The following is an 11,198-nucleotide window of genomic DNA, read 5'->3' as shown; positions in this document are numbered from 1 at the left end:
TATGATGAGCAGCGATGCAGAAAGTTAGATGATTGAAGAACCGCAAAAAAAGTGCATTCCAATTCTACTCTTGGACTGCTCGGTACACCAAATGGCTAGCTTACGGAGAAGTATAGACTGGACAAGAAAATCAAGGAAAGCCGGTTATCAACGTCAAAAACGTAATCCTTATCCCTCATTATCACTGGGGCTTCGACACGTCGGTGTTTCTATACGAGAGAAAAGATTACAACTAGACGTATACTTCTTCGAGACCAGAAGCTCTCATGTACCAGCGTTCGAACTGTGAAGGCCTCAAAACACAGAATATAGAAAACGGTGCCGAGGGCAAGATACCCGGTCCGGCCGATCTGGCCGAGACGTACTTGCTATGGAAGTGACCCTTAATGCTTTAAAGCTTACAAACATGAAAACAATTATACGGCAGGATCAAAATTGCCAGTTCAACTTTAACCTTTTGGTAAGGATAGCCTGGGTCGGCGATCAGTCACTCGTATAGGAGTACATAGAGTTGTACGGAAGTATTATAGTATACTAGTCTGTATTCAAAACCTTATTTTCTACGTCAAGTAGGTCTGGGACTTGATCCTCAGATGTATCAGGGCATGAGTAAATCTGCTAAGGTAGGCAAGGCGTGACACCCTTGTAAAACGGTGTGCGACATACGGGCCGCCATGGGAACGGACGCTCAAACCCTACAAAGTTCTAGACTAGGGAATTTCGTCCGAGCATTTCCGACAGAATTACTGTGCACCCAATCTGCCTACCTTACCATTTAGTCACACACACCCTAGAAAGTACCTAGATTAATGATGGCCCTGAAGTGCGTCAAGGATTAAAGGGTTCTCGGGGTTTAAAACTGCCTGACTTTTAAACTTTCAAACTGCTGGGATGGAAGGTACGGGGCTTGAAGTGGGCACAGGTGACTTTTGTCAAGTAGGTACATGGGAAGAAGAAGCAGGACCAATTCTGCAGACTGCAGAAGAATCCAAGTTCAGATTCAACTCACAACATGACGTCGGCAAAAACCACCACTGTCTCTCCCGAAATTATCGAGGCAATCCGCAGCAAGAAAACATTGTACTGCCGCGCAGTCGACACGAAATCATGGGCCGAATTCGAACGCATAGCCCTACCCAACGCCACCTTGGTTTACAAAAACTCAGTCAATGGCTTGACGACTGACGCGTCCGATGGCACAAACCTGCCCTCATTTAATAGCCGGGACGACTTTGTGGCATTCTTCAAGAAAGCCTTCGAGCCATTGCAAACCATCCACATGGTAAACAGCGGCTCTTTTGAAAGGATAAGCGACGACGAGGTCAAGGCTGTGTTTGCATTGGTTACACATGGTGGTCCAACTTGCGACTCTAAAAATGGGCATGTAACTGCAGGGGGATACTACAATGAGGTTTACAAGAATGTAGATGGTGAATGGTTTTTGAAGAGTATCGAGTTTGAGAAGGTGTATAACAGGGTTTGAGCAAGCAAAGAGGATTGTATTGGGTGATATCTATCTGTCTATCTTTTTCTCCCCATCTCTAACTACCTACCATAAGTTTACAATCTCTCCACAAGAGACACCCCCGCAGCCTTCCGCATATGCAAGGTCGGATTCCACTCGCTATCCTGCATGGCTGCATCCAATCTAGAGTGGACCTCCGCTTCGGTTTCCTCCGGCAGCGGCTGAGGCTTAACCTCACATTTCCGCAGCAGCATTATCATAAAGGCAGCAATCTCTACCTGTGACATTTTTTGTCCAGGGCATATGCGCCCACCTCCACCCCACGCCAAGTACGACCCCCGTGGCGGTCTGAACAAGGTCCCATCTGCGTTCAGCCACCTCGAAGGTCTAAATGCCAGCTCGTCCTCCTCACAGGGGGTACCGTATTTACTGCCTACCGCGGCTACAAACGGCGGATCGGAACCACGGTGAATATTCCTCCAAACGCCGGGGTCGAGGTGCAAGGCCACCAGGTCGATGTGTACACGCGTCCCAGCTGGCAGTGTAAGCGGTCCATTAGAGCTTCGAACTGTCTGTGCCGACTGCGAATCCCGATGGATCCGGGGCAAGGGGGTGAAAAGCCTCAAAGTCTCATGGAGAAATGCTTGTACCCGGATCGCTCGGGGATATACGGCCGCGTAGTCGTAGTCGCACTCGTTGTGATGTTCCTCAATTTTGGGCGCAATTTTCACAATCTCCTCGAAAAGCCAGTCCTGCCATTCAGGGTACCGCGCTAATAGCAGGAGGACGTACGAGATGGAATTGGCCGACGTATCATATCCTGCGCCGGTGATGACCAAAAGGTTGCTGGTAAGGGAGAGCTCCGAGAGTAGAGGCTGTTTTTGATCCGCGTCCCGGTCAGGCCCGCTCTCTTTGGTGTTTCCAAGCTCGGAAGCTCGCAAGAGCTGAGAAAGGATGTTGGATCTCTTGCCGGCCTCGGCCACATCGTCGCCGCCGTGGAGCTGCATGCCATCCCTCTCGGCCTTCAAGAGACGTGCGACGTGCTGCGGGAACTCGGTCTTGGCCGTGCCCATTCGCCGCATCCATTCATACCCGGGGGCCCAGCGCGGCCAGCTAAGAAGCAGAGTGCGGGGAAGGACGAAGGTGCCAGGGATCCCAGACAACAAAATGCCGACGGAGCCCATGAAAGTCGTCTGGAAGCCCGGTGGCGGTGGCTGGTTGGCGGCGCCGTCGGCCCAAGGCGAGTTGATTCCCATGACGGTAGCGCTTAGAACATTGATAGCAAATTTGTTTGCAATGCCCAAAAGTCCTTCGGCTTCAAAGTAGTGCTGTTTGCCACCCTCAGCAACCTCATCCAACATCCCCCTGGTCTGGGCTAGGGACTCTTCAAATGCCATTTTTGAAATACGCTCGTTTACAACCTGTTGTAATAACCTGCGCTGCGCAGACCAGGCTTTCCCATTGGTGCTTAACACATTAGGACCCATGGCGCCCAGGAGTGAGGTACCGAGCTGAGAGAGGTGGAACTCGTTCGCCCTGGAAAGCACATCCGCCGCGATTTCTGGGTCGACTGTCCAGACCTCAAAAAGGCTACCGCAACCGGCAATGACAAAAGTCTTCCCAGCGCCAGCATAATCAAGGAACGGCTGCCGCTTTTCGTGCCACTCCCAGTCGAACGTGGTCAGCTTTAGGCGTCGATATACGGATGATGGTAGGAACCCCTCCACCACTGGCCTGAGCGGCATCATGGACACCATCCATAGCAGGCTGCTCTGGTCGACGGACACTGTTATGTACGGTAACTTGAGCCGCCTGGCTCTGATGATATTTTGCCCCAGCCGCCAGAGATGCGACAAGATGATCAACAAACCGATAAAGAGTGCTGTGCTTAGTAAAGACGCCATGATGCTTGCGTATGCTGCATTGAAAAAAAAAGAAAGTTGATGGCAAAACACAAATAGGGTAAAATATGAAATGTTTGGATGGATGGGTATGTGCTCAAAAGTATCTAGGCTGCGTATACTTCGGATTGAACTGTGTCTTTAGAGGTGAAGATTATGAGTATATTCTATATCTTAAAACACCGTAAAATGAACTCCCGAGCGGCTCTGCGAAGGACCAAACGTCAAGCAAGGGACTTACTTTTGACGGACTACCCTTACCATCTCAAAACCCGGCGCCACATAGTACCAAATTGAATTGTCGCAATCAGTGTTGCAACAGTTGGCCAAGTAGGCTGACCGAACGATAGGTACCTAGGTAAACCTTACTGTGCTAAAACTTAGCTATCGAGGCTGAAGGGTGGGTGTAACAATCTGCAGGGCTACTCAGTTTCTTTAGGCTTTACCCGAAGACCCAGAGTCATTTATTTTTCGACTCATGTGTCACACCTTATTTAAGCTTTTAAAGGGGTGAGGGGATGCTATGTACCTTTGTGAAGGATATTTAGATGAGCAAAAGGTGTTTCATGATGTGAGGTTTATTCGCCCAAAATGGCGGATGTGCATTGTATATCACACAAAAAACTTTACTTGTTTGAACTTTTTGTCTCTACCTAGTTATTTGTAACCACCAGCCGCCACAGGGTTAACCTTCTTACCAAAGGATCAAGCACCTGGCCTCGATGCTGTGACGTAGAGGAGCATCAGCCGGTGTCTCGGGGTCGTCAAAGGCGGCATGCGGCGTCGCGACCGAGATCCCCTCCTTGCCCATGGGTTGTCCTTCGCCAAAAGAATCGTAACACTTGATAAGCAGCACCTCTTCCGGGGTCATATCCTTCAGGTAGTAGAACCTGAGCCGGGGGCTCGGTTTGACCAGGAGTCCAAGCCCGATGGCGTCGTAGCCCTCGGGCAGAGGTTGCTTCTCTTGCAGATGCGACATATCGAACACGCCATTCGTGAGCGTTCTCGACTGGGCAAAGGGCAAGAGCAGCCGAATCGTCACGAAATCCTCATCAGGCCGCACCGTGCGCCAGTCGCATGTTGCCACGGGGTGGTCGCTGGCTGGGTGGTTAAGGGGCCGCCACATGTTGACGAGCCCGAAACGTCCCTTGAGAGCCTCCTGGGCCTCGTCCTTGTTGGTAAGCATGGCGCGCACCAGATTCTCGACCGTCGGGGCGTTGTTGTCTATGTGTAGTTCCGAGGCCGGCTGTCGAGCCGCCTTGTCCCAGACCCGAGGCCCATCGCGCGCCTCTTTGGATCGATGCCGGATAGTGTGCGCAAAAACAATGGCTCTCTTGGCGCCAGGGATCAGTTCGACCATCTTGGCTTCGACCTCGCGGTAGTAGCGCTCGCGCACGGCGGCATCATCATCAAAATCCGTAAACTGAGTCGGCGTTCGATGGTAGCTGAAGCCATAAGTGTCCAGTGGGAACTCTGCCTCGCGGCCACGTACGTTCTCAACAGGCCACTGGTGTTCGTGGAAGGTTGCCGAGTTGATGTCGTTGTCTAACTTCTTCCACGGTATATTCCCGGGCGCGACTTTTGTCTCGTCAACACAGCGAAGAGTAGCGACCGACGTCATCTTGCGTATTTTGGGCAGTATTTTGATGTTTGAGAAGGATAGATGGGAAATAGTAGCTGTTTTGGAAGAGGTCTGAAGAATAATAGAGGAGAAGAGTTGGTTGGGATGTGCGCTTGGTCATGCATAATTTATATTTTCTTTTTTTTCCCCTGCGACATCCTTAGTTGCCGGCTTCAGCTTAGCTGAGATCACCGCATTGTCTGGACTTATGTGTGGTGAACACATACGGGGTTCGATTCGAGGAGTCGTGCTATTACAACTCACGGGCACATGTGTATCAGTGAGTATACAAAGCTTGCGTTTCAAATACAATTACCCGGGTTCAGCCGAGCAGTTCAGAGGATGACTCTTTGAGCACCTCGTCATTCAAACGGCCTTCCATAACCTCCTGGGCAGACCCACAGAAGGAAATGAATCGCCGGCGAACATATCAGCCTACATAGGTACCAATATATAGTTGCATTCCCCACCTACTCCTATCGTACCTCTTCTGACTTTCGTGTCTTATCGACTTGCTTCTTGCTAGAGTTTACTTGCCCCAAAGTATTCTTTTTTTTTTTTTTTTTTTTTGCTCTCGTTCTCCCGGTCTCTCCACCTAAAAGCCTTCAACCTAACTTAGTACCTCCCCATCCGCACATTATCATGTCACCCCACGAGGTCTCTCCGCAGTCCCAGCAGAGTCAAACCCTCCAAGGGGTCGAGGATACTCTTTTCACCACCCTTTTTGCCAAGGCGCGAGACGCCGAGAGCGAGAATCCCATCCTTGGCGATGAGTATGCCCGCCCGCTTTTAGAACGGTGCCAAGTCGACCTCGACCGCCCAACCTTCCGCGGTGCTGACAACTCAGCCGGGATCCAGGGCATCGCCGCCCGTGCTAAATTGCTAGACGGATGGGTGCGCGATTTCCTGGAAGAATATTCTGGCGAACAAGTCACTGTCGTCCACCTCGGCTGTGGCATGGACTGCCGTGCCTTGCGCGTCGCCCGGGGACCCGAGGTGCGGTGGTTCGACGTGGACTTTCCCGCCGTGGTCGACCTACGGCGGCGCATGATCGACCCTCAACCGGCTGGGGACTATCACCTGCTGGCTTGCGACGCTCGTGACAGCAGCGGCTGGCTTGACCAGATCCCAACCGACTCGCCAACTCTGGTGATAGCCGAAGGTGTTTTACTGTACTGGGTGCCCAGCGATGCTGAGACTTTGATCCGCAAGGTTGTTGATAAATTAGCGCGAGGTGGGCTGATATTTGACCTTACATCCGATGTCTACGTCCGGCTGTCTGAGCACATCCATATCCTTCAGGAAAACGGCGCTCGATGGAGGTGGGGAATCCAAGATTGCAGCGCTATAGAGCGCTTGCACCCGGCCATTCGCTTCGTCTCGGAAGTTGACCTGCCCAGTCCCGAGCAACTCGGAAAAACACTTGAGGTCATGTTTGGGGCACAGTTTGACCAGGTGAAGCACGAATTGGAGATTTCCTCTGGAGTTTACAAGCCCATCCTCCGCATTCTCCAGTATAAGTTCGAAAAGTGAGCAGGGAGCAGCGCTGGGTGGAATCTATATTTGTTACTATGATTCCAAAGTCCTAAAGGACTCTATGCTTGACATGCAGCAAGGGCTTAGATTAGAGAGTTGAACCAAGATGGATACCTATGCTAGTAGCTTGGTAGGCAATCATCTGTACACCTGGCTTACCCTCTCGCATTTCTGCCCGTGAACCAACACTGTCTATACAAAATGCATATTGAGGTCCATTTTCACATCGAGTGAAACGATTAAATTTGGTGAGACAGGCCAGAAGCCGCTAATGCGCCTCAGGCTAAGTAAGGGGTAAATATAATATTTATGTCACAATTCAACACTTTGTATAATTGTATATCTATATTGATGATGTATCACTGACTCTCGGTAACCTTGCTGATGGTTAAAGTTGCCAGGGCGATTTTAGCCCTCGTGTGAACATATGAATAGGTTTGATCTGGATGAAGGATTTTAGTGTCAGTCCCACCTCATCTTAGAAGTAAAATAAGTAGGGATGAAAGCTTGTTTTGACTTCTGCGTTATACCTTGCTATTCGTGATAATATAATACATTGAGTGTCCAGGCTCATGAATTCGGAGTTATCTCATCATAAATACTGTCGCTCCTTGCAACAAGAGCTTACCGCGTAAAGGCTACCCACCCTTTTCTTACAAAACCTCCGTCAGTCCTTGTTACATGGTTTGACTATTCCCTGATCCTTTCCTTGTAGCCTACCATGCCCACATGATGTATATTCCGGACCGACTTCAATAACATTGATTGTCGGGGATCACTTGCGGGTATGTACTACCACCCTAAACTAACTCAGTGAAACAAACACAGCGACTACTTCATCCCTCAAACCCATAGGCTCTTGACAAAACCGTCGACTCCACAGAGGCAAAAGTGACGTCTACATTCTGACCACAATCTTTTCTCCGGATAGCCTCTTATCCTTGATCAGATCCATTCCCGCCATGATAGCCTCGAATCCGCCGTCGAGCACCCTCAAAGGGTGGTTTTTAAGCTTTCCCTGAGCGACCAGGTCCCTGGCCACGTTCCACAGCTTAACTCCAAACTCTCTCAACTCATCGTCCGGCTCACTGCCATATGGCGCTGGCCACGTGCAGCCCTCGCCAAATACGCGCGGCCCGACGGTAAAGTCGCATTTGACAACCTTGCGGGTGGCCGCATGCTCCTGCCATGGGTCCAGAGAGACATATTTGCCACCAGCGCGACCAATGGCTGCAAAACAGAGGAGGGTGGACTCAACGCTCGTGATACAGTCCAGAGCATATTTGAGGTTGTTATTTGTGTAGTTTTTCTTAAACAAGGTTTGGGATGTCAGTTGACGGAGGATATGCGACAGGGCGCGTATTACACCACGACGCGGCAAGAGTAACATCCCACGTAGCGAGCTCTACGTTTGGAAGGGAGAAGAGGGTCTAGAATTTTACCCACAATTTTCTGCGCACACTCTTTGTCATTCCGATCAAAGACCTCCTTGGCACCATTGCTCTTTGCCAAGGCAAAGTTCTTGGGTGAGCATACGGCAATAGGGGTCATCCCAGACCTGCGCCCATGGTTATCGTTAAACTTGGTTCAAAACAGAGAAAACAGTAGCAAAAGCCAGACTTACAGGTTGAGCAGCTGTATAGCAATCGTGGCTGTGGCCGTACTGCCACCGTAAACCAGGATGTGCGCCGGCTTGTCCACTGGTTGATCTGGCAGCGGTAGGCCCAACAGTTTCAGCGCCAGGCCGGCAGTGCATATGCCCACGGGCAGGCTCGCGGCGGCCTCGTAGCTACAGGAGTCAGGAATCTTCATCCATATTCGGCCGCGAGTCACATTATAACCTGCAAAAGCACCTCTCTCGGGACTGTGTTTGAAAAGTTCGTTCTGCGCCCCACAGACGCGATCGCCCACGACCACGTCTGTTACGTCTGTGCCCACAGCAACCACCTCGCCGGCAAAATCCGCGCCCAGGATGGCGTGAGGGAGAGCAAACGGCCCGCGCATCTTGGTATCGCTGGGGTTGACGCCCACCGAATGCACGCGCACGAGGACTTGGTCGGCTGGCAGGGAGGGAAAGGGGCAATCCTGGAGAACAACAACGTTGTCGTGGTCATCGACCACCAAGCCTGGTTGAGTGGCGGGTGGTGTAAACGGGCTGGACATCTTTGGGTGGGAACAGAGGGCGATGCGAGGAGGGTATAATTTCACAGGGGACTGACTAATAGGCTGTATGGGCTCAGTAGTAAAACCTCATCTTTCTTTTTATACGCAAAATAGAGGTATGTTAGGGCAGGGCCGCAAAGTTGTAACACGCGTTTTGTGTTGGATACATTCAGCAAAATAAGGTATGCATTTAACCAGGTGGAAATCACAACAAATGTGGTAGTATTCAGCTGGCGTATTTAAACTTCTTAAACCTGTGTCCATGTTCGTCCGTTACCATCCAAGTTTACCAAGATTTTATTCATCCCAAGTTGTTTTTTCGAATCGAAATCCCACCATTACAATAACATAGTTTTGATTTTATTCCCTTTATACTTTTGTCTTATTTTTGGTCCAATCAAGTAAACCTTCTCGATCCGTTTTCCCTTATTCAGATGGGGGTAGCTAAAAGACCATCCAAAGCAATCCTTTGCATGCACGGTGGCGGCACCTCCCCTGAGATCTTTCGCTTTCAGACTTCCTCCCTGCGTATGGCCTTGGCCCACGAATATGAGTTTTTCTACGCCTCGGCACCACACCTCGCCACCCCTGGACCCGACGTGCTACCATTCTTTGCGGGTATGGACCCATTTTATAGCTGGTTCCGGCCCGAACACGACGACCCGGCTGCCGAGGTCGCCATTTTCAATGATTTCGTCAAAAAGAATGTCGATACTTTTACTGCCGATAACCCCGGACATCAAATCGTAGGCGTCCTGGGCTTTTCCCAAGGCGCCGTTGCTTCCACCATACTTGTATGGCAGCGTCAGATCGGGCGCATAACCTGGTTGCCCGACGTCAAGTTCGCCGTGTTGCTTTGTCCGGGGTATAGTGCGGTGGCCACTGGGTACATGCGCGGGGTTTGTAAGGAGCACGGCCTCAACGAAGACGGGATCGTGGTGAAACTGCCAACTCTTCACTTACACGGTCGGCAGGACACGCTCAACCTGCCGCAGTCCAGGATGATGTACGCGACTCATTACCATGGCGCCAAATTGGAGGAGTTTGACGGTAGACATGAGGTGCCGAAAAGGATAGGGGACGTTAAGAAGGTTACCGAGTATGTGCTGGGGATCCCCGAGTAATTCAACACCAACAGGCATTGGAGGGTAGGGGTTTAGGGCTGAAGAAGGAGTTTTGAGCTATGTTTTATTTACTCATTCTTTTTTCTTCTTGCGTCATTTGGCAATAGGGAAGGCAATCTCGACCCGGCCACTTTTCACCAACATTGACACGTTGTGCAAGCACATGAAATGAAAATACAGGGATTGCGGTGAAGAAACTGTCCTGATATTTAGCGGAAGGGTGTGGGTATATAGGCACATAACATCGATATACCAAGTAGGTGGGTTGGTGGGTAGGTAGGCACATGGAAGCCTGTGTTGCTCTGCGTGGGTTATGTACCGACATCAGTTCTACTGTAAAAGTATCCATATCGTGGCTATATAATGTACCTACCGATGTTGTGTGGTTATATACCCACACCCTTAGCTGAAAGGGTAGCTAGCGCATGCAGGGTAATTCCATGCGTTTAGTTATAACACATGTTCTATGATAAAGATTAGGGTATCCTTGTTAAGTAGGTAGCCACTATCAATAGTCAGCAGTCACGTTTACGGCACATGCAGTAGTTCGCGTTCGCACTAAAGACTCATCCGCAGCAAAGTTGAGTTAATCTTGACAAAGAACATGCATTTGAGTAAAAGTTAGTTTTTTTTCCAGAAGCTGAGCCGAACCACTTTTGGCACCGCAACGTATGATGCGGCGGTATATGCCGCTCGGAAATGTTGAGACCCAGTTGTGGTTTGTTGCAATCCTCATCATCATCAGTCTTGCCGAATCCTGTTCGACTGCTCTTCACAAAAAGATACCCATGTATAATGTATATTTGACGACGACTCGTATGCAACAAACCTTTGAGTAGTGGCGAACGTGATGCTGAAGGAAGCATGTCCGATGCAAACGTATGTTTTATTCCAGCAGCATCCCTCTCCCGGAAACCTTGCATTTTGTGGAGAGAACGCTAGTCGTATGATTTTGGCTACGAGTGTAGGGTAAACCCACGGTTGCGAAGCGTATCTGATATGACGATGCTACTATTATGCTACACTGTTTGGCGATAAGGCCCGTCGTAACTGTGTGGCGCAGATTGCAGAAGGAGACTCTTGCCCGAATTTGTCCCCAAGGCTCAGAATTACGAGTCGATCCCGGTGGTGAATCAACGATTCAAGAACAGAGAAAGGCATCCAGGGTGCTGTACGAAACAGTCCGCAAGGCTATAGTCCACGTGAGGTGTGTGAAATTGATCTGTGGTTGTCAGCAAATAGCTATCTACTGTCTCAAAAGGTTAAAGAGAATATGTGACCGAGTCACTCTTCCATTAGCTGAAATTGTCCGATCATGTTGCTAGGTAGATGAGTTAGTAGTTCATGTACAAGACTAAGTCTTTTTGTGGCCCGTGGGAGCCCCAGGA

At 50.1% G+C, this 11,198-nt stretch overlaps 5 protein-coding genes across 5 annotated transcripts; 3 read left to right on the top strand and 2 right to left on the bottom strand.

The window, feature by feature from the left end:
* Positions 1-1,012: 1,012 nt before the first annotated feature.
* PgNI_05205 (uncharacterized protein) lies at positions 1,013-1,483 on the top strand (the record flags this gene model as incomplete). The annotated part of the gene is made up of 1 exon (XM_031125239.1): positions 1,013-1,483. One exon carries the CDS (start codon positions 1,013-1,015, stop codon positions 1,481-1,483), a length of 471 nt encoding a protein of 156 aa, XP_030983081.1.
* A 77-nt stretch (positions 1,484-1,560) lies between these two features.
* On the bottom strand, positions 1,561-3,369 carry PgNI_05204 (uncharacterized protein; the record flags this gene model as incomplete). Its single annotated transcript, XM_031125238.1, has 1 exon — positions 1,561-3,369. One exon carries the CDS (start codon positions 3,367-3,369, stop codon positions 1,561-1,563), a length of 1,809 nt encoding a protein of 602 aa, XP_030983080.1.
* A 2,260-nt stretch (positions 3,370-5,629) lies between these two features.
* On the top strand, positions 5,630-7,910 carry PgNI_05202 (uncharacterized protein; the record flags this gene model as incomplete). Its single annotated transcript, XM_031125237.1, has 2 exons — positions 5,630-6,516; positions 7,493-7,910. The coding sequence occupies 2 exons, from the start codon at positions 5,630-5,632 to the stop codon at positions 7,908-7,910; spliced, it is 1,305 nt and encodes a 434-aa protein (XP_030983082.1).
* On the bottom strand, positions 7,422-8,686 carry PgNI_05201 (uncharacterized protein; the record flags this gene model as incomplete). Its single annotated transcript, XM_031125236.1, has 3 exons — positions 7,422-7,832; positions 7,970-8,081; positions 8,148-8,686. The coding sequence occupies 3 exons, from the start codon at positions 8,684-8,686 to the stop codon at positions 7,422-7,424; spliced, it is 1,062 nt and encodes a 353-aa protein (XP_030983084.1).
* Positions 8,687-9,159: 473 nt separating this feature from the next.
* PgNI_05200 (uncharacterized protein) lies at positions 9,160-9,810 on the top strand (the record flags this gene model as incomplete). The annotated part of the gene is made up of 1 exon (XM_031125235.1): positions 9,160-9,810. The coding sequence occupies one exon, from the start codon at positions 9,160-9,162 to the stop codon at positions 9,808-9,810; it is 651 nt and encodes a 216-aa protein (XP_030983083.1).
* Between the last annotated feature and the right edge of the window lie 1,388 nt (positions 9,811-11,198).

Source organism: Pyricularia grisea, chromosome I (genome assembly GCF_004355905.1).
Source record: "Pyricularia grisea strain NI907 chromosome I, whole genome shotgun sequence".
Classification (NCBI taxonomy): domain Eukaryota; kingdom Fungi; phylum Ascomycota; class Sordariomycetes; order Magnaporthales; family Pyriculariaceae; genus Pyricularia; species Pyricularia grisea.
The sequence above is the reverse complement of the archived record's forward strand: the minus strand, read 5'-3'. Positions and strand labels throughout refer to the sequence as shown.